Source organism: Anolis sagrei, chromosome 5 (genome assembly GCF_037176765.1).
Source record: "Anolis sagrei isolate rAnoSag1 chromosome 5, rAnoSag1.mat, whole genome shotgun sequence".
Taxonomy (NCBI): Eukaryota; Metazoa; Chordata; class Lepidosauria; order Squamata; family Dactyloidae; genus Anolis; species Anolis sagrei.
The window spans coordinates 166,951,130-166,978,965 of NC_090025.1; the positions used below are offsets into that span (position 1 = coordinate 166,951,130).

General features: G+C 37.8%; 1 protein-coding gene across 13 annotated transcripts in view; it reads left to right on the forward strand.

Moving 5' to 3' along the window:
- RBFOX2 (RNA binding fox-1 homolog 2) overlaps positions 1–27,836 on the forward strand; it is a 196,646-nt gene that overhangs the window by 113,090 nt on the left and 55,720 nt on the right. For all 13 annotated transcript variants that reach the window (XR_010910050.1, XR_010910051.1, XM_060776968.2 and 10 more), the window contains one exon: positions 22,858–23,082. Coding sequence is in view for 11 of the 13 variants with exons in the window: in XM_060776968.2 (XP_060632951.2) it covers positions 22,858–23,082 (225 nt within the window). In the remaining 2 variants the exon portion in view is untranslated. The remainder of the gene's footprint in view (positions 1–22,857; positions 23,083–27,836) is intronic.

Below are 27,836 nucleotides of genomic sequence, written 5' to 3' on the forward strand. Positions count from 1 at the left end.
TATGGGAGTATAAAATTGTTATGGGATTTGCCACATACATTTAAAATATGCAATCTAATGCCATTTATTATTAATATGTTTTCTAGAGAAATGTATTTTCATGCTTAAGAACACTGTCACTAAACCTGCCATTGAAAGGACTGAAAATCAGTGAAATGGGTGATAAAACAACATTTTCTTGTTGATATACTCAGCCCTCCCCCAACCCCAAATTCTGTTTGAATATGAAGCCTTTTTGTATAAGTGCCCTAATTGGATCCCCTTAGGCCCAAGGCAGGGAAAGTGAGCAATGGATGAAATAGAAATTCTCTCTCTCTCTTTCTCTCTCTGTGCATACACGGAGAGAAGCAGAAGAAATTATACATGGTACTTCTCCTCCCCCCCCCCTTTTTTTTGCTATACTGTAAAATTACTGACTTCTGAAAAAGAGGGAAAACAACCACCCTTTCCTTACTTTATTTTGGACAGCCTAGTGCCTTGCTGGCATTTTCTTTCGAATCTGTTTCCAATCAGAGCTAAGGGGGGCAGCGGACTACACTTCTCAGCAAAGGGAGAAGGCTGTGCTGTCCCTTTAAGTGGTTCAGCAAGCCCATGTGGCAGGAGCCCAGTCTTGGCGTGTGTTTCCTTCCAATGAATCACCCATTCCATTGTCTGCTCCCCCTCTCCGCTTACTTGCTTGGAGGAAGGGAGCCTTTCACCTGGGCTTCTCCTGCTTGCCTCCAGTTCCTAATCTTACTTAGGGGGAAGGGATGCCTGCCATAATTAAAAACACACACACCACACAGAGGAAAGCTGATCCTTTCAATGCTCTTCTGTGTTCAGTGTGCCTCAGGTTGGGGAGTGGCACTTCTGCCCTTCCAGGCAGGGTATTGGTAGGAGCAGTGTGGGAGGGTGAGGCGGCTGGTATTCTCTTTTGTGGAATTTCAGAATCTCCTTGAAGGATTATTCGTCTCCATTTTGTAAGCCCTTCAATTTGACTGTTCTGTCAGCACGCCCCCTCTGCTCTCCACCCCCATTCTCTCAAGGGCTCCAACGTTTATGTTGGCATTTGCTCCACTCTCTAGGCTGTGCCCAGAACCAAGAGAGGTGTTGGCTTTATGGATCTGAGGCTTGCTGGGTTTTTTTTCTTCAGAAAGTGAACCAGCAGCTGCTTCATATTTTCCAACAACCCCCCTCTTCTCTTCCCCCTCAGTTATAACCCATTCCTTGCCAGACCTCACGCCAGCCTATGACAAACAACTGTAACCAGACATGGCAATCTCAGCCTGCTTTTTATAAAAGCATGAATGCAGGAGTTCCTTAAATGGAGATTTGATTTAAGTTTGAGCAGCATTCTCCTTGGCAGTGTTCTGACTCATTAGAGACTCTGTGTGCTTACCATCCCCCTATCTTGCCCATATCTATTTTCTGATCTTCCTCTGCTCGATCTACAATAGTGGTCAGACCAGATAAATGCATCTTTGTTAACCTTATGATCACTAATATATAATACAATGGGGATTAGGTTGTGTTCTGAGTAATATATGTGATTGTTACCTTGTGCTACTAAGAATGAAGTAACACATTTTATTATATTAAACTATCTTTTTTGTTCTCAATAGATACACATCCAGGACAGATGCTTCCCCCCCCCCCCCAACAAAGCAATAATATGCTGTAGGATTGCTCTTACTTTCTGCCTGCCCATCCCCTAAAGCAGTATACTGCAGATTCTTCCTGATTCCTAAGACTAGTATCCTACAATTCTCAAATACGTCCCTATCTTATCATTTACTGTTTGTGGCTTGTGACCTGTACTTGAAATACATGTATTTAAATGTCCTCTCGTTTTTCCAGATTTCACAATTAGCTGGTGTCTTCTCTGAAGAACTGTCACTGTAAAATAATACATTGTTTAAATTTGACCTTCAGTTGTCTTTACTAGTACTCCCTGCCTTGGTATAAGGCTTCTGCAATAAGCTAATTAGTGTTATAGCATTTGACATGCATTGTTTTGAACCTTCTGTATTTTTATCTGCCCCATGCCCTAAAGGGCTCTTGTCTCTAAGGCACATTCACTTATCTGCTTCTGTTCTTATGTCACACTGGAAGTTTCCCAGCCTAGTGCCCTCTACAAAAAATCCCAGAAACCTTTGCAGTGGGTTCCATCTTTTATATGCTGCGTTACAGTATCTGGTTGGAGAATTATAGGCGTTCAAGAAGAGTATGTTAAATTATCTTTATTATTACTACTTCTATGATCATGTATATTTATGTGTGGTGTAGGTAATTGATTCATTTCTTGAACTTCATTAAATTAGTCAGAGAGGAGATGTACAAAAAGGCATTCTGATGCCACTTGGAAAACCTGCAGCCTGCAGATAATTTTTCTAATATGAAATTAAAGGTGACATCTTCTCATATTTCATGACACGTGCTCCTCCTGAATGTTGGCTTCTGATTTTTTTCCAGATCATTAGAATGTATTTAACCCATTTTACTCTCGTTTGCAATAGGAAAAAAGGGATGTAAAAAAGTAAAAAGTTTATTGAATAACTCAATAGACAATATCAGAAACAGACAATAAAAATACTCAATACATAAAGTGTAGTTAATCTGAATTAAAGGAAAGGGAATCTATTATATTATTATTATTATTTCCATCAAACATCTTGTCTTTTCTTTTCCCCTTTCCCCCCTTAAAATGCTTTAACTGCCAAAACGGCAAACTTCTGCATTGGGAATGCTATAAATATAAAACAGACATGGCAGATTATTCTAATCCCTTTAGAACAATCCCTTTTATTGAGGATTTTGAATTTGAGCAGATTATTCCTGGCATTCTTACTCAATACCATCAGAAGTTAAAAGTCAGAAACGGCTTTTCAAGATCCTAAGCAGGGAAAGGGAATCTGATACAGCAGTGCCATTTGTGCAGATCCATGTCAATGAACATGCCTTGGCAATTTAATACATTTCTAGTTGGAGCGATAAGGTGGCTGGAAAGATAGTGCCAGCGACTGGGTAGAGAAGTGTTCTGTTTCTGACTCTTATTTGAAAGTATATTGTGATCATTAGATTAATGTTATTGCAAAAATGTAAAGTATTGGTTCAATATTACTTGAAGAAGAGTTCCCAACATGATTTATTAGCTTAATGGACTGTGATGGGTTGGCCTGAGTCATTTACCCGTGATGGCTCCCTGTAGAAATGCATCTTCTGGCTTTACTGATAAAAGCATGTGTTCTTCATGATGGCTGAGATTACAGTGAATTCATACTGTACATTTTCTATTTAGAAAGTCTGGCCTGCTTGTAAGAAAAGCAATCAGAAGACAAGAGGGATGTCAGATATTTCATTTGATGTATATTTATAGTGATATGTTTTAGTCTTTGTCCTTGATTGTATATCTTGATGTTGCATCCTTTGGTGAAAAAGGTATTAAAAATAAATATTACTGTTTTTGTCTCTGTAAACATTTCTGATGAACTAGGAACTATTGTTTCCTGTCTCCCTCCAGTTTCTGTAATTTTTGCCAATATATTAAATGTGTCATGTTCTCAGTGTGAATTTTCATCTTATAAAATAAAAGAATAGTGTACCAACATCAAACACATAGAACTAAATGCTGCAACCTTAATACACTGTGCAAATTGAGGAATCTTTAAATTATTGAAGACCATTGCCAAGTACATAAAATTTTGCCCATTCTGTAGTATCTGCAGTTTTATGACACAGAATACATGCATTTTGAAGCACGATCGTTGCCTTTATGTGCTCATTACGTGTATTGTAAAATGAATTTAGAGCCTCTCAAGATGCTATATTTTGTTCCAGTACCAACTCTTATTTACTGGGAAGGGTTTACTACAAACCCTTCCCAGTTTGTAAAGCCTCAGCACCTGTTCTTGTGCAACAAAGCCCTCCTTGAGTTATCATTGTCTCATCTCTTTGGCATCTTTTGCTACCGGTGACCCTCCCCCATCACTGTTGCTACCCTAAGGGATACTCTGGCATTCTAGCTAAGGCTTGTGTTCATCAGCTATGAGACTCACACAGGATGACAGGAGCGGCACTTGAAGTGCAGACCTCCTACCCACTCAGTGTGCGGCAGTTGCATATTTTGAGTGGTTCCACTGCCAAACGTTCTGTGGTGTATGAAGAAATGGAGTATCTAACCCTGCTAGGAATTGATTGTTTTATTGATTTCTTTCTTGCTTTCTCTGAGGTCTCTTCCTTGGGGACCTTGAAGTACATAATGCCTCCCCTCCTCCATTTGATCTTGCTGGTGCCAGATCTGTAAAAGGATGAATTCTACCAATTGCATTCTTAGTTCTCATTTAGTTACTCTGAGGGTAGGCAGTGGTCAGCCCTGGAGGGAGGGGGGTGGTTATGGGAAATGTAGTCAAGCAACATCTGGAGTGCATCAGGTCATCTGCTGTAGTCTGAACACTGAATTTCATCTTGCTAATGCACATTAAGGAAGTGGCATGGAAATTCAACCTTTGTCTATCTGTAGCAGTGATTCTTGCATTCAAACTAACTCTTAAGACTCAAAGGTGAAAGAGGGAGAAAATAGTAGAGAAAATAAAAATGATAAGTACTTGGGAGTAAGATGATAATAGGAAGAGAACAAACAAGTCAATGATGCTGTATGGAGAATGTTATGGGCGTGTAGGAGGAAAATGAAAAGTAAAACATTTGAGAAGGGTGACATCACCATAAATAGAGAGGCGACTGTAGCAGAGCATCATAGACCCCTTTTCACACCAGCCTCAAACAAACAAGAGTTTTTTCTCCGCCCTGGACATTCCACAGATATATAAACCTCACTTGCCTAGTTTCCAACAGACCTCATAACCTCTGAGGATACCTGTCATAGATGTGGGTGAAATGTCAGGAGAGAATGCTTCTGGAACAGATACCCTCACAATTAAGTGAATGGAGAAGCAATCTTTTGCTGACAGCCCTGTGGACTGCTCTAGTGGATATTAATGGAAACGATGGTGTTGTATGTCTATGAGGAATCTCCTTGCTTCCCATTTATTAAATAATCACATCACACCATTATATATTTCGTTGGGCTTGTAACACTGTTAAATAGTCCTTAGTAATTTCCTAATGAATATTGTTCCTGTCAGAATGATGAACCACATGCTTACCCCACATAAGTATGTAATCAAATCTACACGAGTAATGGAAAGATAGGATGTATTTGAGATGTGGTGTAGTAGATTGGATGTTGAACTACGTTTCTGTAGACCAGGGTCTGAATCCCTGCTTGGCCATGGAAATTTACTGAATAACCTTGGGCAAGTCGCACTCTTTCAGCCTCAAAGGAAGACAAAGGCAAACCCCTCTCTGAACTAATCTTTCAAAGAAACCCCTGTGATAGATTCGCATTAGGTCTCCCATAAGTTGGATATGACTTGAAGGTACACAAGTATGAGCTGCCCGTAGAGATATTTGACTGTATGTGTGTGCATGCTATCAATACGTCTTTTTAAAGGTGTAACATAGTGAAGAACAAATTGGATATATTAACAATTACCACACACTTATACCTCACTTTCCAAAGTGACTCTATTTAGGGCTGCTTCAAAGATTATTACTGTTCCTTGTTGATAGAGTCCACATATTGGGAATTGCCCGCAACTGCATAACACGTTTTGTGAGATTCCACAGTCACTTGTGTTTCTCCAGAACCTGTACACTTTTGTACAGGTAACAAAAATACATGGAGAACAATCATGCAAATAGGTTATGTTGTTTGACGGAGCCTTCAATAATGAGTGAGTTCTGAGAAATTGTAGTACTGTAATATGATTTGAAGTGGAATAAATATGTATGTTTCTTGTTTGGTTTGTACAAATTGCAAACCTCTAAATTTATATTGCATATTTGTATTTCTCTTCCAGATTTCCTCTGTACTTTTAACATGTTTTCTTTGGTTTTTTTCTGTATCTCTTTTGTTTTTGTTTTTCTTTATCTATCAGTTATATGTATAAGCATGAACCTGCTAGCTGTAAGTAGTTGTAAGTGGTTTCATGTGAAAGAAGGAGCTGACTGGCAGAGGAAATAGCGTCTGCCATCCTTCTCCTAGCATCAAAACCAAGCAAGTTGCCATTATTGTGAACATACCTTCTCTATACCTACAGGGTATCCTTTGTGTTTTGTTTCTCAGAAGAACAATGATTTTTGTGGGCTTGTAAAGAGGATCCCTCTCATAATATACCTATGAAGGATTGGAAAAGGAATGGCTTTTAGGAGGATGCTGCAAGACAATACTGGACCAATTTCAATAATCTTTTTTGTTTGGTCTTGTTCCAAATCCATGGATTAGAGAATGAGGAAACGGGAATCCCATTCATTAGATATCATATATGTTATCTTGTATGAACCACAATTAAACAAGGGATTAAACAAGAGCAGAGGTTAGAGGAGTCATTCATGAAGTTTATGCCATGCCAAATGCTTCTAAAATGGCTTTAGAGTATGAGATATTTGATTTGTTAGAAAACAAAGCACTACTCATTACCTGCTGTATAAGAATGTTCTGTGAAATATGAGTCGTGTTTGCACGTGTGTGCACCTTTCCGTGGTAACATTAGAATTCTTAAGTGTTAACGATGCAAGGCATTGTGGCAAAATGTAATTAGATGATAGGTAGAGACAATGCAACAGATGTCTTTATTTTGCTTAGATAAGGAACCCTTTAGAGGCCTTAGTAAACTAAAGTCCAGTACATCTGTGAGGTTCTTTACTTGAGTATGAATTATATATTTATTGGATCCTAAAGGTATATACGGGAGACTTTCAAGATGTGAGAGAGAGTGGAGAGAGTCCTTTGGATAGATTGCTTGTCTGAAACGTAGGTACAGTATATTAAAAATACATAGTGAGTAATAGTAAGCAGAAAAGATTTTTAAACAGCAAATTAGCAACAGGTAATTTTACAGGGAAGGCTGAGCGAAGGAAGATAGATGCTTTTGAACTGTAGTGCTGGAGGAAAGTTCTGAGAGTGCCTTGGACTGCGAGAAGATCCAACCATACTTCAGGAAATAAAGCCCGACTGCTCATTGGAGGGAAGGATAGTAGAGGCAAAGATGAAGTACTTTGGCCACATCATGAGAAGAAAGGAAAGCTTAGAGAAGACAATTATGCTGGGGAAAATGGAAGGAAAAAGGAAGAGGGGGTGACTAAGGGCAAGATGGATGGTTGGGATCCTTGAATTGACTGGATTGACCTTGAAGGAGCTGGGGGTGGTGACGGAAGCAACTGAATGAATGAGCAATAACAAATTTTACAGAGAAACCCCCCCCCCCCCCCAATATTTGCAAAAGATTTTGTAATCACAATTACAATGATTTTGTATTCCTTTGAACAGTCCATAGATGAAGGCAGTGATTTGAACAATGAAATACTCTTCAAGGTTAGCTTAAGGTGTCATACATTTTCACTTACTACTGTCAGGCAAAAGCCTTAAGAAGGAAAGCATTTGCTATAAGCATATAATTAACAATGTTAAATGAATAATTTCATGTTCATTATTATGGGAGAAGCTGTTTGAGATAAATCTTAAGAGTGCATTCATCAGGTGATGAAGAATGCCATTCTGCTTAATTGTGTTAAAATATGTTTGAGGCTTCTTCTTAGGAAGAAGGAATCAAGAAAAAATGGCACTAGATGATTTCTTTCTCCATCTATAAGTGTGACATATCGCACAGCTGAATAATATATCTGAAGATGTGATCAAATAGCTCTTGGTATTAGATGCTTCCATGAAAAGGAGATCTTCACATTCACCTGTTTGCCCAGAGCGTGATTATGACTTACTTCTTAATGGTAGCATTTCTTACAGAAACAATTCAAATAGTCAGGTAAATGTTAACTTTCCCTACTCTGATTAGGGTTTTTTTTCTGGTTGTGATGCTGTATCAGATCTGTAACTGTTTCACTCTTCAGCAACTTTAGATACATTCAGTTCCTGATCATATTCTGGAGCTTTGCCTTCAGCATTCATATTAACTTCTTCTATCTCCTCTCACCTCATTTATTTTGTCTGCCTTAGCTTCTATTAGCCTCCTCGTTTGGATATTTAGATCACTTTCATCTTTCTGCTTGTATTTGTGCTTTTTGTGAATCATTTCTGGGTTGCCTGAGAAGAGAGTGCTGGTTGAGCAATGCATTATTGCCCACAGAAAAGCCTTCTAGTGGTAGTAATATCCAGACGTAATGGTGTAGGGCTCTCTTAGGAAGGTATTATTTCAATGCACTTTATATCATATGCCCTTAAAGATGTTTCAGAAGTCACAGCTGTTATTAAATTCTGTTTTTTGCCTCTTGGTAATTTCCAAAAGGCAACATTACTTTCAGTGTCACACAGTTTTGTCTGTTATAGAAGTGGAGAGGCTGCATTCCTCACTATTGGCTATGTGATAGGAGCTGTAGCACAACAACATCTGGGGAAGGGGCCATATGTTGCCAATGCCTGATCATTTAGCTTCCAAGACCTTTAGCCTTGAAATTCAGGCTTCGAGCAAGTAGGCAACCTGGTCCTCTCCAGATGTGTTGGATTGTAATAATAATAATCATCATCATCATCATCATCTTTGTTTATATCCTGCTTTTCTCCCAAAAGGGGACTCAAAGCAGCTTCCAACATGTTAAACTATGGTAAAATACAATATCATCCAAAATCAGCAACAATGAAAGACAGAAATATAGAACATAATAAGCAATCAATAAAACATAAACATAAATATAAATAAGCATTTAGAACCAATTTACATTATTGTGGTGTCTTGTCAGATTTTACTGTAAGTCCTATAACCCCTGACAATTGATCATTTTAGTCGTGTCTTATGGAAATTACTGTCCAAAACACTTTTCACAGCTCCAGATTGCCTGCTCAATTTTAACCATTGCTATTTTCAATATAAGATTCTTTTCTGAGTTGCAAAACTAAAATATTTACCACAAGGAGTCATGCAATCTCTTTATAGGAGATTAAAAATAAGTTTAAAATATATTGTTGAAGTTAATGTAAAAATATGACATCCTACATGGGATTGATAGTCAACCTAGTAATCCTGTGCTGATTTGTTCTTCTACATTCTCCCGTATTATTTATCTGTGTATCCTACTTTCTTAGAACTCAGATCCAAATTAGCTCACAACCCTAAAACCATACAATTTAAAAATCTGGGTGGTTCAGATTAATCCATAACTTGATGTTAGAATGGACCAGTTTGTGTTGTTGCTGAGAGGGAAAGAAACAAGAGTCCCTTTGCATGCCTGTCACCTTCCTGCATTCTGTAGGAAATAAGAGATAAGCACAAGACATTGGGAAAAGGTAGAACAATGAAAAAAACTCAGCTTCTGTTTATATTCTGTAGAATGCCAGTGCCTTTGCTATCAAGGATGGTTAGAAATCACACAATTACAAAAGAAATGTAAGTTTCTCGCATTCCATCTGCTGCTTGAAATAGGTGAATGAAATGAAATGAACTTGCCTCCATCCATTTCTCTACATTTCAGTGATAACGTGTACCAAGGAAATGTGATGCTGACCATCTACAAACAAATGACCTTGGGTGTGAGCAGGCGTTGGATCAGGGACATCTCAGATGATGGGTCACGTAATGCTTGCATTCAGGGTAGAGGCAAATGTATTGGCAACCTAGATAGCTGATATTTTGAACTCTACCTGTGACATCATGTCTGCGTTTGCCTAAGTGGAGATAATCGGGTATTGTTGTAAAGGAAACAATAGATAACAATAGATAATTTTAAGAGGGAGAACTTGATATAGGACCTTAGCCTTAACATGATGGAAACACTGAAGTTTAACTTTATTTACTATATCATCCCAGTTCCCTGAATGTCTAATCTGAGCATCTTTAAAAAATTAATCAGACGTCAATTCCTGCAACAGATAATATTTAACTTGCTTCCTAGGAGGGACTGAACAATAGTTAGCCATTTTGAAATGTGCCTTTATGATTAGGGTTATCTTGTATTGCAAGTTGCCTCTTTCATTAGAGCACTGCCACTGATGTATGTTTTGCTTGGGGAACTGTAGACCTTTCACTTTCTATCATTGTTGCTTGTGTAATGAACTTGCAATTCTAGGAAAAAGTTTGTCTTGTAGCTCACCATATAAATATTGGTGACAATCTACATCAGGGTTTTTCAACCATGGCTCCCTGAAACTGTGGGTTTCTGTGAGAGGTCATCAGGGATTCCTTGCAAGACCATGATAGGGGGGAAAAACCCCTTTTTAGTTATAAATATGATTTATGATGTGTTTCTCTGAGGCTTGAAAATTATTTCATGCGTTCATTCAAGATAAAAGGGTTGAGAGAGGCTGATCTACACCCAGACATTTTCTTCCTCTAAAGCTCTTTGTATATTCCCAGAATTCTAACTACTCTTTTGAAAAGCTACCTATCAATTTTTTTAAAGTGGTCAAGTATTAGAGGCCTAGATATCCTAAAGGCACCAGATCATCTCTGATCTTGAAAGCTAAGCAGATTCAACTCTGGATGGGAGGCCACCAATGCAAACTATTATACTGTAGGCTATATTTCAGAAGAAGGAACTGGCAAAATCATGTCTTTCTTCCCTATTAAAACTATATAAAATGCACGGGGTTGCCATAAGTCAGGCAACTTTGAGGCACGTAAACAAACATCCTCAATAGATATAAGAAAGAGACAACGGGATGTCTATAGTAGATGTGAGTGGACCTTAAACTCTGTTCTCCCCTTTTCAGAATATGAAAACTTGTTGGCTTGAAAGAAATTGCCTCCCGAAGTATAGCAAAAATACTACCACAATGATCCTTATGAATGGAGAGTTTTCCAATGCTAGCCAACATAAAATAAAATCAATTATGCAAAAGAAGATTCTTCCTGATTAAAAGAAAATATATAGCACATTTTAATCGGGTGGAAAACTTTGCATTATCTATTCATCTGAAGAGAGAGTGTGTGTGTGTTGGTGTTAGTATCAACACAGCAAAGAATGTAGTGTTTCAAGAAGGTTGCAATTGAAATCTTGGTGAAAGATCTCGCCTCTAAATATTGATTGGCTGGTAAGACTGATTTTAAAAAATGTATTCAAGATTCAATTCTCTAAAATGAAATGTGTCTATGGCTGTGGGCATTAAGACTCAGTAACATAATTATGATAAAAGCTGATTCTGAAGCTATTATATTCCTATTATTTTATAACTGGCTTTAAAGGGTGGGAATGGTAATTTGGTAGTAGTGGCAGTCTGTACAATTAATTTGATTGTCTTTGCCCTGTAATGTGAGAGAACTGGGTTGTTCCAACTCTTGGTTCAGTACATTGTGTGTTACTCTCTTTGGAAGATTACTGTATTTGCCATTGCTTAGATGCCTGGTGGAGGTTTCAGGAAGAAGGGGGCATGGAACAAGAAACAGTCATGGCCCTCCAGTATTTGTCGTTGCTTTTATCCTAATAGCGTTCTTATTGGGATGACTGTGTTCTGAAATATTTATTGGGCTGTTTAAATATTAAATGCCATGAAAGCAGTAAGCATGATGGTAATTCTGATGCCTCTGGGGAAAGATGGTCTGTATGTTGGCACTTTTGCCCAGTAATAATAAATGCACTTTGCTGCTCTTCTTCCTTTTAATGCCCATGTACTACCTTAAATGTTTCATTTTGTTCCAAGGCTTTTCAACTTTACTGTGAAACCCCTATCTTAGCATTTCTCACAGCTGATAGAGAATCTTGCTTCTGACCCTCAGTTCTGGTGTATGCTGACTCATTTAGCTAAGTTTACCCCACAGAGTTAATGGTTTTCTTCTTTCTAAGCTATTTTCCCAATGGAGGGGCTAGCAATTGACCCCTACAGAGTCAATTTTACTGTGGCAAAATCAGAGAAGGGAGTCATTGGTGAAGGCTGTAGAGCAGTGGTTCTCAACCTGTGGGTCCCTGTGTTTACCAGCGGTTAGGATTTCTGTGTGTTGAAGGCCAAAACATCTGGGAACCCACAGGTTGAGAACCACTGCTGTAGAGGATCGCTCAAACCATCCTCTTGTTGACTCAAACCATCCATGTACAGGTAAAAATCTCCTGTAGGATTTCAGGCTCTGCCATATGATCTTTGTCATATGATCTTGTATCCCTTGTTTGAGGTGGCTCTTTTATATCTACTAACACATACACCGAGTCCTTGCCTGATATTGTTGTTTTGCTGTAAAATCAACTTCAACTTATGGAAGCAGATTCAGGAGGGGCCTTCCATGTACTCCAGTCATTAACAGCCCTGCTCAGATCTTGTATACTCAGGGGAGTGATTTACTTCAGTTCATCCTTAATGTGTTCTTCAACTTCTCCTACTTACTTTGACTAAGCATGAGTCATGCCATCTTGTGATATGTCCGAGCATAATAGCCTCAATTTAAATATTTTGGCTCCCAGCGAGAGTCCAGGCCCACATGCCTTCTTGTACCCAGGATCATCTACTTACAGAGATTGTTTGATTCTAATACTGCAAAAATCCTCTTGGACAACACCTAACCATAGCAACTGTATTAAATACTGATCTGTTAGCAGACCATTGGATGCCTAAAGTCATATTTATCATGGAGAATTTAGCTTTGCATCCTGACTTACCCATGAAACTCACTGTGATGCTCTGGGCAAGTCTCTCCCTGTTCATCTTATTTTATAGTGTTATTTACAGATAAAATGATTGATTTACTCAGATTAATCTGGAGCTCATGGCACTGCCTAAAGGGGGAGACATGCCTGTACCCAGATTCTATTCTTGGTAGACAAATGCTATGTGAAATCTTTCACAGTATAGATTTTGGTTGCTTTGACATTTGTTTCCAAGGTACCTATAATTCTGAGTATATTTCGGATGCTTCTTTAAAAGTGTATCCTTTTTTTAAAAAAAAGCTATTAAGAATGGCAACAAAAACTGCTGGGATTTCCTATAGAAATTATTATTGGAGGAAGCTTGAGGCAGAAGGCTGTAAATCGCAGAGATACTGTATAAACTTGATGACTTTACAAGCAGGTGTTAATCGACTTTAAAAATGCATCCACATTAAGTGTTTGTATCAATTTAACAGGATAAGTTGTTACTAATGCAGGTGAAGTCATCGCCTTCTCCTGGAGATGGAAGGCTGACAGAATCCTGGCAAACTTTATATGAGACTCTTCTCGCCCTGGAAACTTTTAAGGCCTTTTAGCTGCCTATTAGCTATGCAGCGTTAGTGCCGGCAAAGATGATTCCCAAATGGAGTCGTTGTGCTGATTTTGAACTACACTGACAATGTTTTTGCTGCAGAAGAAAAATGCATGTCAGCTTGAAGGTATTCGCCGACTATACTTTCAAGGTTACTGGATTAGAAAACAGGGTTGAGAAGGCAATACGCTTTTATTAACATCCCATCAGGACATTAAAAAAAGAGTGTCCACAAAACTGCTTTCTGGGTGGAGAGCATGGTACGGAGAGGCAGCTGATGTTGGACCATCATGAAGCCAATGACTTGAATATGAGGCAGATTTAGAAACTTGTAGTTAGTAGGTAGATTCATGTGCTTATTTTATTAAATGAGTACACTCCCAATCTCTGCCATCTGTCCTCTGGTATGCTGCTATCCCATGACAAATTTATGTGGTATTATTTGCCGCTATGGACATGTGAGGAAATACAGTGATAGCCTTGGCATAGCTTGGTTCATATGATCCAGTCTGCTTTGTATTGTGTTCTTGCCATGCCAGGACTGATACATATACTTCTTTATATGTAGCTTGCAGCAACATTAACATGGGGGTGAAAGATTTAGAATTCAAAATGAAGATTTGAAGAGGAGTGAGGCTTTAACTTTAAAAATATACTGCACCACAAGCCCTTCCCCCACAAAGGAAAAATGAGTTATGTCTGTAGAGCCCTGGCTCCCTGTTCTTTTATGCTCTGCAGTCATTTCCAAGACATTCAATACTCTCACCAATTGATTCCATATGCTCTCTCTCTCCCACCCCCACCCCCCAACCTTAATTTCCCAGCAGCCCTTCTTCCCCTTCTCCTCCTGTTTTAGCTATCTGCTGATGCTGTAGGTTTCTGCTCTCTCCTTGATTTCCTTTTGGAATTGCGGGCTAAGGGTGGGGCAGGCAAGAGGTAACCTATGCTGACCCACTCATCATGAAAGAATATACACTTTTCTTTTTCTAATATAACAGCTTTGCATAATAGTAATAGTTTTTAATGTAATTGCTCGATATATCTAAAGGAAATATCTCTTTTCTAGACGGTTCTGTTTTGAAAGAATGAAACATAATTGGCTTGACAGCCACATGTTTCAGGGACTGAATTATAAATCATCCATTTGTCCTATAACAGTAATGATCTGTGCTATGATATCTTCTAATTAGAAAAGACCTTTATATATGCAATTCTTTTTGGAAGACTTTGAATACAATTACATTTTGGATTGGAGGGCCTTATATGGATTGTATGTATTATAGACTAGATACCAGATTCTAGGTTGATTATTATTATTATTATTATTATTATTATTATTATCTCCTTTCTTACCTGATTCTATGTGACGTTTTAATGCAGGAGGCTTATTGATAAGTCAGCATCCAGGCATGCCAACACTCTGTGTTATGTTGATTCCCATGTTGATTCTGACAGAAGGAGAGTGACTAAAACGATCAAGAGTCTGGAGAACAAGCTCTGTGAGGAGCAGCTTAAAGAGCTGTGCATGTTTAGCCAGAAGAAGAGAAGGCTGAGAGGAGATATGATGGCCATGTATAAATATGTGAGGGGAAGTCATGGGGAGGAGGGAGCAAGCTTGTTTTCTGCTGCCCTGGAGACTAGGACGCGGAACGATGGCTTCAAACTACAAGAAAGGAGATTCCACCTGAACATTAGAAAGAACTTCCTGAATGTGAGACAGCTTAAGCAGTGGAACTCTCTGCCCTGAAATGTGGTGGAGGTTCCTTCTTTGGAGGCTTTTAAACAGAGGCCAGATGGCCATCTGGGTGCTTTGACTAGATGGCCCATGAGGTCTCTTCCATCTCTAGGATTCTAGGACCAATATAATTGTGGTTGAATCAACATTTGTGGAGAAATTGTATTTCCAAACATACATTATAACAACTACCTCTTTTATGAGGCACTTTGTTTTGTTTCCAAGATTGCTGGGAATGCTCTAAGGAAAATGGTGCACTTAAACTCCGAACAGCATTCCTCGTGGATTTTCTTGTTTGTTTTACGTTCAGACTGTTAATTCATGAAGGACTGTTTCCAAAATGAAATAGTAAGATGTTGTGGACTTCTATTGGAAAATATTGTTTGATTTATTGATTTTATAATAGAGAAGTATACAGTAAGGAGCTGTTGGAAGGGTGGGGGGGGGGGGAGAATGCAATGCTGGAGTTAATGGTGCTGGTATATTTAAGGAGATTTGGTAGTTTAGTTAGATAAGGATTTCAGTTAGCAAAGGGTTTGAGGTAGATTAGCACTTCAGTGAGAGAAGGGAGTTTTGGTTGAAAGTTTGGTATGGCTGGTCTGAGTTAGGTTGAGAGGGGGTATGAAAGTAGGTGGGGTGTTGTAATCTACTAAATAATTACTCTATTTTATGTTTAACTCCTGACAATAAAGATTAGTTTTTAAATACATTTTTGGCCTTTGGAGATCTTATCTATGTAAGTGCTTGGATTCAGATAAAGGGTCTATGGTGGCAGTATTCAATATAGACAGGTAATGTCCACTGCAGATTGAAGTTAAATTTAAGTGCTCATATGTACCTCAAGGACATGGCGCTATAGTTGATGTTACGGAGGTTGAATAGCAGGAGTCCCTTAAATTGTGACAGAAGTAAAGATCATGAAAAGCATTTATTCTTGGTAATTGAAGTGAACACCATGGAAATCTTCACATTTGGCAGGTTAAAGGGTAATTCCAAGTTTGGTTGGATTGCCTGAGAGGAACTATCATCACTGTTGGCATTTGTGGAATTGCCCGAGTGAAAAAGTACACCGTTGGTGGGATAATAGCTGGGAAACCACCATAGGTGTGTCTTCTGTTGATGAGGGAAACATATTTTTTGTTTGAATATCCATTGTACTTAAATTTAGTGAGATTATTGTCTTATGTTTAAAAAACTGGGTGAATTGTCTTAATACTGCCTACTTTTTTTTAAAAAAACCTAGCAGTCTCCAAAACATTTAGAAATAAAATGTACAGTGTAATTTGTGGCCACAGAATTAGTTTAAGGTGGTAACTTGAAATTTTAAACATTGGAGATATGGATGAGTAGAGACTGTTACTGGGTCCCACTTTTTGTTCCAAACTTCATATATGCAGTAATTAAATACTAGAGCCTTTTGACTGTTCCAAAAGTTCATGCATTTCTTAACATGGAAAGAGTGTATCTCATAGTTCATCAAGGGATGAAAAAATCATCCATGTTAACCCACAAAATAGACCCAATTATACAGTACATTAATACTTCTTTTTTCTTCATTTGAATCTTTTGATCAGTTTCAATGGGTCAGATTTTGTAGCTAAAAGCAAAATAAATTTGTTTGAATAGCTCTTACTTTTCACAGTGTACGTTGCTGTTGTCGTGCTTTTAATGCTTCAGGGATACATGAGTAACCTCATTACAATTATGTTGAACAAGAGGTCCAAAGAATAACTAGTTGGTAGAATCCTGACTTTCTGGAAGCATCTTATTCTATTGTTCATACTGTGAGTGTTATGTGTGTGTGGGGGGGGGGGGGTGCAAGAAAAATTAATATGCAGATAGGATGATGGGGCTGTTGCCAACACACCTACAGAACCAGAAATTCCCTATCTTTTGTCTGTACTGACAAACAGCACCTTTCAGTGATTTCAGATAGGCACAATTCCTAGGCATAGCCAAGAGTTAAACCTTCTGCATGGATAGTATATGCATTGCTGCTGTGATACTTTATAGCAGGGGTCCCCAAACAAAGGCCTGTGGACCTGATGTGCCCCCCCCAGGTCATTTATCCACCCCACCCCAAATTTTAGACTTAGGGTCTAGACACAACAACAAGACACAACAGCAACAAAAACAACAACAATTCTAATAAACTTGTTTATCTCAGCCAAAGCAGGCTCAAATTTCCCATTGAAATACTGTAAGTTTGTGTTGGTTAAAATTGTTCTTCATTTTAAATATTGTTCTTTCATGTTTTTTTCCCCACTCCAAATAAGGTATGTCCAATGTGCTTAGGAATTCGTTCATGTTTTTTCAAACTATAGTCCAGCTTCCAGCAGTCTGGGGGACCGTGAACTGATCCTCTGCTTAAAAATTTTGAGGACCCCTGCTTATAGTATAGTATCTACTAAAGGCAGGGGAAGCTGTTACTATGGTTTTATCAATTGCCTATGATTTGAGACAAACAGCAAAACCTTTGCTAGCACAAAGTGGATTCCTTCAGAACATTTAGATTCTGATATGTTGATTCCAAATAAATCTTGATTCCTGGGTAATTTGTGTTCACATAGTGGACCCAGACTTTATGTAAGTAAATACAATGGTATATAGTCCACTGGAACTAGACATAAGCTTTGTGATTTGTTGTGCTTGAAGATTGTTTTATGCTGGAAGATTCTGCTGTTGTCATTGTCAAATGACCTAGGACTGAATTGGTGATATAAAAAGGAATCTCTTTAGAATTTGCTACAAAAAAAGTAGCAACCTCAAAATTAATAGCGTATTAGACAGCAGAGATTGGTCATATCTTTGAATGAATCTGTAATTTCTGTAATTGTAAATTTATATACAGATCTGCTGGTTTAGATAACCAGAATCTATCTATCTATCTATCTATCTATCTATCTATCTATCTATCCATCTATCCATCTATCCATCTATCCATCTATCCATCTATCCATCTATCCATCTATCCATCTATCCATCTATCCATCTATCCATCTATCCATCTATCCATCTATCCATCTATCCATCTATCCATCTATCCATCTATCCATCTATCCATCTATCCATCCATCCATCCATCCATCCATCCATCCATCTATCCATCTATCCATCTATCCATCTATCCATCTATCCATCTATCCATCTATCCATCTATCCATCTATCCATCTATCTATCTATCTATTCCTAAAATATATAGGAATAGAATTAAGCACAGGGAGGGCTTTTCTTGAAATGAGAATCTTAGAATAAACCCCAGTGATTTAGGATCACAAATTATTTTGGAATATGTTTTCATTGCTTCTGGGATTCTAAATGAAAAGAATTATATTGCAGGTATTTTTCACTTGTGTAGGAAACATGATATAATTATATATAGAAGCCTACTGTTATGAAGAAGTGTAAGAAAAATAGGAAGTAAAAAATTAAGAATGAACTGGAGGAAACTGTAGAAGAGAAAATTAATACAGATAGTAGGGCAACAGAAGGAATGAAAGAAAAGAGAAAGTGTGTGGGGAAATGTGTTTTGCAAGGTAAAAAAGGGCACGCAGGAACCAGCACAGAAGGGAGATTTTGATTTGAATGTTCCAAGTTATGACTCAGTTATAAGGGGGTTGGAAATAGATTATGAATTGAACAGTAAATGTGAATTGCACTAAATAAAAATTGTAGAGTGCTGGCTGAGATATAGAATATAACTAAATACAGTCTAAGCAGTGTGTAAGTTTCTTGTACAAAGACTATTAAAGATAGTATATATGTGCAAGAAGCAGGGCAACTTTCATTGCTTTATAAATCTTAAAGGGTAGAATTATTTTTCACAACCTGAATTATTTTTCTTCATGATCATTTCTGGTTTTGTAAAATATTTACATGTGGTATGTATTATCTGAGACAGAAACAAGACAAACTTTTCACAAATGGCATGGAGGAAAACAGTTAATGCGTATAGATAAAATTAGTGGTGTTACGGTACGTTTTTCTTTGTGGAGAGAAAATAATTATGACTTAGGAATTTATATAACATCCTTGCGTATCTTGGAACTACTGAAAGATATTTTAATAATTTTGTAGAAGGTTGTCCATCTCTGCTTCATAGAGCCATAACAAATTACTGGATCAGTGCATGACTTTCAATATTCCAATGTTTTGGGATCGTTCTATTTCAGTAAAACAGATTTTCTTTTTTAATACCTGGGATAGAATATTAAAATGCTTTTCATGAGGACAGAGTTGGGGGAATGTTCTTTATATGTACACTCAGTGTATATGAGAGAGAAATTCAACCAATCCATCAGCTATGGCTCAACTTTCTTTTAACCTTAAGCAGTCGAACAAAGAAAAGAGGAGGAGGGAAGCCTTTTCTCTCTCTCCTTCGTGCACATATGCTTTATACCTTTGGACTAGCAACTGGAAAATAATAATTGAGCATATTTGTTGCTTAAAATACAGAAAACGTCATCTTATGCAGTAAATATTGTGTGCTGCCATTTAGGAATTGAAAGTTAGTATATAAAGCTGGTTATCATTGTCTGCCTCTCTCTGAACATCTATGCACGGCTATCATTGAATGCCCTTCCTTCGCCCTGCTACAGGCATGCATGATCACATGACTCCCAGGGGACACTGTCCAGATATACTAGTGTCAGAACAAATTTGGGATTCAGCCAGCATCTGAATGGCCTGGCATGAGCTAGAAGTGCTCTGAATCAAACCTTATTTCATGTTACCCTAAACAATAGTTGCAGGCCTCTTGAGGAAGGTTAGGAAAGGATTCCTTAATTTCTTCCATGTCTATGTCAGATTCTCTGTGTTTCCTGTTACAAGACTACTTTCTACATTGATCCTGCTTAGAGAAACTCAATGGTGATCCTCCGCTTTAGCTAGAATATAATTTCCCCATGCTTTTAGTTTTCTCAGTGTTGCAATATACTGCACTGTTTCAAATCTGTGAGTACACATTTGCTTTACATTTCCATTGGGAATGATGTAGAAATCAAAAAGCAGGGTTTGTGTACATGTGTACATAATTATTTGTTCTATAGCATCTGAAGGGCACTGCAAATGAATATGGCATTGGAAGTGCAGAATAAAAGTGCTGGTATGTCAGTTTTTGATTCATTTTTCTTGCACTATAGGGAGCAATCTCATTGCCTTCTGTGTGGTACAAATTGCATATTTTTACCCATCTCGAAGATTTTTTTTTTTGTTGGAAGAAAATGTATGAAGCCATTTTGCAAGCATGGCACAACCTCCTTAAAGCTCCATGAGCTGCCAAATGAAGGATAATTGAAACTGTTTTGATCAACTAGAAAGCTAAAGCCTAAGTTATATGTTTAGAAATGAATGACATGGTCTTTCTGGGAAGTCTAGGTCATGCTTTAATGGTCCTCCAAACTTGCAGTCTTAAAAACTAGCATGTCAAAAAGCTCTAATAATAATAATAATAATAATAATAATAAACATATAATAATCTTTTATTTATACCCCGCCACCATAACCCATAGGAACTCAGGGTGGCTTACAAGCACATGTTGTTACATTGTATTTTACATTAAAACCAATAATTTCATGAGGAGGGCCATTGAGACTTAAGATCTTTTGCTAGCGTTTTCTGGTGATGCCATCCTAGAATACCAATGTCCCATTATTTTTATGGTCATGCATCAGGTTATTCCATGTATTTGGTTATAGCCAAGTACTTTGTGTATTGGTTAATCTCAACATTTGCACAGGATAGTTGACACCACATTTCTTTGTGTTACCACCTGTGTACAGACCTTTATTCTTTACATAAAATATTCTTTGTTAGCCATCCAGTCCACATTCACAAAGATATCTTGTATTTTTAGAGTTGATCATAAGTGAAAGGAAAACTGAAATGTGACTTGTTTTTCCTCGTATTCTCCAGTATATGAGCAGTATTCTTTTACTTATTGAAGGATAAGTAGAGACAGGAATGGCAGGATGCTTTGTGATGATTAGCAAGGAAGGGTAGACATCAGGCCTGCCTTAAAGGGCAAGAAATTATTTTATTTACTTGAAAGACCTTTGTTCTTACTTCACTTAGCTAAGTAGATGGCTGTTCAAATCTCTTTGGTAAATGAGCTTCTTGACTGCAGTCTTTAATTCTTTGGCTAAAGTCACTAGATCTAATTTTCAAGGGAATATTTTGAGTCTCTGTGAGGCTCGGGAGTAATACACAAGGATCTTAGCCAGCTTCATAGTCTGAACTTGAATTCAAATTTCATTTATATGAGCCTGTATTATTTTGTAGGTGCTCTGTGCAGCAAGAATGGCAAGTGATTTATTTTTCTTTAACACTGCGTATATTTCAGTAGTAGTCATTCTTGCTCTTCACAAAGTTTTCTACAGTATCACTTACTCCCTTCCTGAGGAGCACTTGTGTTACTGAAGTGAGGTTTGCAAGATTTTTTACTGTGTATTGATTTATACTGGCAGGTTTTAAGGATAAGAGTTCTGAGAAGCATAACCACAAGTTTACAAGAACATGTTGTGGATACTCTTAATTTGGAGATAAAAATGTTTATATACAAGAAAATGTTTGTTTGTACACACAGTGATTCTGAGCAGTGGAGAACTAGTGCTTAGAACAGCCACAAGGGCTTTCTTGAATTTCTAGGACATCCCTGAAGGTCTTTGCGTATCTTTTGCCTTATTGCTTTAGTAGTTGTCAAGCACCTGATCCATCCTAAATAATGTTTGTGTGAAAGTGATTCCAAAAGCCCATTGCAGTGACTTGGCAATCCCTGTGGGAGACCACAGATTTCAGGATGCATATAAGTACTGTCTTGTTTGAATTAATGATACTTATGATTGGGAGGAAAGAACCTACACCATGTTCTCAATTTGTACCCCATAATTCTGTGTATAGTGTTCATTTCATGACTTCTAATCCTTTATTTCTGAAACTGATCTTAGTATTACTAATTTTTAAATTCTAAAACCTATAGCATCTATCAATCCCAAGGGCTGTAACTTAGTGGTGGACTAACGAATCATTGGCACCTCTAAGTAGGCTTGGAAAGTTCACTTTCTGAAATTCTGGAGGGCTCCTGCCAGTCATTGAAAGCTAAATGGCCTAAGATGATTTCCTATGCTGCAGAGATTTTCGGAAGTAGCTCACAATATTTTTAATAAATAAAAGATATCAACATAAAATGTAAAATTAAACACACACCTAACTAGATAATATCGGTATTGACAGTAGGCGGCAATCTGTATCAGAAGCTATGCTATTCGGTTTGCTCGTAACTGCTTTAGGATTGGGGACTAGCAGCCATCACACCAGCTCTTCTTGATAGAAAGCAAGCTGCTACTTGGCATTGTGTCATCCAAATTAATAAGTGATACAGGTATTGAGGGTACTCCATGGACATTATCTGGAATATCTCTAGTGAATGAGTGAATTCCTGAACTAATTTGGAACCAAACTTTATAAAACTATTATTATTAATCTTAACAATAAAAGGGGTACTGAACACAGAACACATCAACTGAACATGGCTTCTTGTGTTAAGTGCACATTTGTTTATAGACCTTGTGATACTCTGCGTTTTCACAGCTTATTGCTGCCTTTAAAAAGTTAGTACTCTGATGCCTTCTAGAAGAGCCCTAATATCTCATCTTAATAGACTGCTTCTCTGCAGTTAAATAATTAGAACTGTAGGTCCCTTTGATCTTGAAACCTTGATCTGAACCCTTATTCTGCACATTAAACATGCTAAAGAAATGTGTATGGATGGTTTCCAGGAGACAAGATTGTGTCTTCTGAGGGATGCTAAACACTGGATGGGATAACTTTATCTGGGCTAGAGAAAGTTTGTTTTATACACTTTCCTTTTTTATTGATATGTGTTTTAAGTCTTTTCTTTCTTCTCTTTCCAGGGTAATCAGGAGCCAACAGCCACTCCTGACACAATGGTCCAGCCATTCACCACAATCCCATTCCCGCCTCCCCCACAGAATGGGATCCCCACAGAGTATGGGGTACCCCACTCTCAGGACTATGCAGGCCAGACCAGTGAGCACAATCTGACAATCTATGGAAGTACACAGGCGCATGGAGAACAGAACACAAGTACAGCAACCACACAGAATGGATCTCTTACGGTATGCACAACAAATGTAAAGTGGAGGAGTACAGTGGTCCTTATTTTGAAATTGTTTCCCTCATATTTGGCACTTGCATATGTTGAATGACATAGATATACTCTCTCGTGGTCGACATTATGCATACAATCAGAATGGTGTACATTTTCCATCCTAAGCTGCATTTTTATTTTTTCTTATTTCTTTTATAAAAGCTGTGACTGAAGAAGAGAGTGCTTCCCAGTGATTCCAAAAGTGATCTGAAAGACTGAGTTTAGAAAGATGATATTCACTAGGTGTTCTGCAATTAATTCATATTATTTTATCTGCAAATAATTTTCTTGTCTACTAGTTTCTTTTGTTTCTCCAGTGCACCTCAGTGTTGTCCCACCACTAAATAGACCCAGCTTCCTTGAAAACTATGTTCCCTCCCATGTACAGCTCAGTGAGAAAGGAATGAGAGCAACCTGAACCAGACAAGGCATTTGTTTAACTGAGTCTGGCATTATGAGATCCTGGTGCACCATCATCTGAGATGCACATGGATGTCTGCAAACCCTGTCTGCTCTTTATCTGATGTGTGTCATCCTTGCTTACCTACAGTGGGAAGGAGAAATGGAGGTATGAGGAGAAGAATCCAAGTCACAGCAGGGAACACAGGGAAGCCAGAAGGTGCCTTCACACATTGAAAAGTGTCATTAAATATGCTACAAAAGCCTAAAACCCTTTTGGGTAGTTCACCTGACTCTATCCCAGAAGTAAAAGAATGAAGCCACCCAACCCATCAGTTTTGGAGACCTGTTCCTTTTCTAAATGAGGAGGATCATATAGATTCTTGAAAAGTTGGCATCATACAATTTCTTATTTATTTATTTTAAATATATTTTTGTTCCATCTTATAAGACTGTGTAATTTTATTTTGAATATAGACCCATGAAATAGATGAGAAACAGTGCCTGGCCCAAGTCACTCAGGATGTTTTTGCAGTTGAGTGAAGATTTGAACCTAGGCCTTCCTGGCCATAGTCCAAAACTGTAACCACTACTAGAGACATATTATGTTGATGATTAAGGCCATACTGTCGTCAAGGGCTGTGATGGAGTTGAAAAATAGTGACAGACAGGACCGTAGCCCGGGGGGGGGGGGGGTTAAGGGTTCTAACCCCCTTGAAAAGTTTACTCAAGAATTTTAACTGGTTAACTAAGTTATGAGTAAACCAGGTTTCTTTTTTAACCTGACACATTTCAGGGCAGGGTTAAACTTTTAAACCCGCCCCTCCCCCCCGCTACAGCCCTAGTGACATATAAGGTTTTTTTTGTGCCAGTCACTTATCTTGTTGGCATCATTCAGACTGGGCAACTTGCCTGCAGATTACCCTACCAAAATCTTTATCCACGCATTAAGCCACTTGTTAAGACTTAACTTCCTAATAAAGTGTGCTATGGTAGTAAACTTGGGTGCACATGATGGATTTAATCTTTTAATGCGTTTGGTTTTCTTGTAGTCTGATTAGCTAACCTCAGTCTTTTTTATCCTCATAAATTCTGCATGAGCGCAGTGGCTTGAATGGATGAAGTTCATCGAATTGCCATTTCAAGTGTAAGAGATGCTTAGGATGGGGTAGTATTTGCAAACAGACAAGTGCGAGAATAGTCTTACCTCACAAGGCTGTGGTTACCTATTGATGCCACAACATACCATTAACACATAATAAGGTGTAGTATTTTAAGAAAAAAATTGAGATAACTTGACTACAAACTTCTGTAAGACACTGAACTAGGAGGCATATAACCCTGAGCCTTGAATCTCCAGTTGGAAGTGAAATCCAGATGCTTCAAAAACAGGACAAAGCATTCTTAGTAACTGTAAGAAAGAATGCTTAATAAGTATAAAACTTGAACAATCTATTCTTAAGTTGGGAAGTGCCAACTTAGATATTTTGCATGGAGAGGTATGGTGTTTACAGTATGACAATAAAACAGATGAAAAATATGGGGAATGAATCCGAATTTCCTCTGTACCAAATTGCCTATATGCATTTGTGCTGGTCTTTGCTTTGCCCAGACTTGTTTTACTTAATAAAACAGGCAGTGATAAATAATTTGAGTCCTGACTTTAGCGCCAGCTGCTGCCAAGCCTCCTGGTCCTCTTCCATATTAGGAGCCATCTTCAGTGTACTGCATGTCATTAGCCAAATCAACTAAGAGAAGTTATGTTGAGAGCAGGAATTGCAAGTTACAAATTATAACTTGCAATTCCTGCAAGATTGAGATGGCCAGAATAGCTACCTAAAAAAAAGCATGACAGTTCCACTTGTATTTTGGTGACACAATGGGAGTGAACTTGCTCCCATGAAAAGCACATGGAATTACTGAGGGAAATTGTAGAGATAATGATACAAAATGAAAACAACTTTTTATATATACATTCAAGATGTAATCTTATTCCATTCTGGAACTCAGATTTACACTCAGATTCTGGAGTGTGATTTTTTTTTAATTGCTAGGTTTTTTAGGATGAACTTCTTTTCTCTGCCTTTGTAATTAGTCCTTTTGTTTTTTTCCAGCTGACTGCAACCATTCTGTATTCATTCTTACTATATTATCCATTCCTCTGCTTCTTACATTTACACTCACCCTAACAAAATGAATGTCCCTTCTCCTCCTCGTGAGTGTGAGAAGTGCCCTTCTCCCAAAGTAAAGCTGGGGGAATTATCTTGGATTTGTTTTCCAGCTTGGAGCACATAGAGCATCTCAAAAATCAAGTCCCACTATGGAGCTGATCTTCTCACCTCATCAGTTTAAAATGGAATAGATGCAGGATTATCTCTGTCATCATGCTGTGCTGTATAAGCACCACATGACAGTGAAGACAACCCAAAACTCCTTGAAATGACACCATTTGCTTTAGCTATGATAGCTAAATTTGTGAACTTCTTTCTGGTTCCTTTTTTGAGATTTTATTCACCACTTTTCTGTTTTCACTTTCTCCTTTCTGCAGTCTTTTCTTTCCCAGTCTCATTTTCATTTTTCATCTGTCTTGCTCCAAAACTTAATCTTATATATACCTACAAGATAACATTCTAGTTTACCTTAATTAATCCATAATAAGATTCTGTGTTCTGGTTTCATAGTGTTTCATGTGTTACATTGCTCAATGCATTCTGTGACAGTGTGGAGGAAATTACCATTTTATCACCCTTTCATAATATTTACATGAAAAGCTAATTAAGATGAAATATGCATAGTTGCAATAATTTAAGTGGTATTCATTATGCATAGATCGTAGTACATGAAAAACAAAGGAGATCTCACGTACTTTGAAGAGGACAATTAAAATGACATGTTCATGTTGTTTTTTAATGACAGATTTTACTGTTTTATTTCTTATAATTTCTGGTTATGTAATGTTGCATATGTAAACTAACTGGGTAGGGCAACAATGCTTATAGTATGTTCCTAAAGAGAGTTGCATTCCTTGTCACCCTTCAATCTCTAACACACGGACCACTTTGACTAGGGACCATTCTTCAACATTACTATCAAAAGGGTTACGAATCAGATTTAGGTCAACTTTAGATTCGGTTTGGTTGTTTGGGGTGCTGATTAAAAAAAAACGCATTGGACAGACCAAATCAGGTCTAGTTTCTGATACAGAACATATGCCATCCAGTAGTCGCCATCTGCTCACCCACAGAAAACCATATTTAATAATCGAGAGCTGATGTGGTCTATCCAATATAATTTTCTGAATCAGCACCCCAAATAACCTCAGGAATAGGCCTAAAAAATGAAGACACCAAGAAAGCATTTTTTTGGGTTGTACTGTTATTATCCATGGATTTTGTTAACACTTTTTTTTTTTAAAAAAAGAAGGGGAGGCGGCTGAGGTTGAAAAAGATACAAAAAGTGGACTGCAAGACCCAAGAAACTGTCAGTAATGGGTTCAACAACAACAACAACTTGGGGTGACTAAACAGGGTCTTACAAAGAGCTGCTTTCCCCTTACAACCGATGTGTTGCAATAGGAGCTACTAGGCCTGGGTAACAACGGAAAAATTTGTTTCTAAAATCGATTTGTATTTGGGGTTTTTTTTTGTTTCGATTTTTAAAATAATTACAAAATTTTCCTTTTAAAAAGTTTGATATTTACGAAATTTCGTAAATGTGAAAAAAATTACAAAACATTAACGAATTGATTTCCGAAACAATAACGAATCGATTCGTTAATGGCGGACGCGACCGCGAAATACGCTAAAAAACCTCCAAAAACTTCTGAAGCTTCCCTCTCCCTCTGTTGTTGACTGTTGGTGTGATATTATAATTTTTTTCACTAATTAAACAAAAAACTTGCCCCAGACATGCGGAAATAATAACGAAACGACCTCAGAACAATAACGAAACGAATACAATAACGAAATACGAAGCATTTACAAAACGTGTTTAAAAATTCGTTTTTTTAAAAAATTGCTCCAGAATGGTTCGTTATCGTTTTGTAATTGGAAAAATTAACGAATTATTAACGAATTACGAATTAACGAAACGAAACCGCCCAGCCCTAGGAGCTACTAATATTATTATTATTATTATTATTATTATTATTATTAATTACTTTGGGGGACTAAACAGGGTCTTACAAAGGGCTGCTTTCACATTACAATTTTGTGTTTGGCAATGGGAGCTAACAACAACAACTTTGGGAGAGACTCCTCTCTCTCGCTCTCCTCCAATGGCTTTGAGGAAGACGCGAGAGAGCAAGGGCAACGGTGCTGGCTT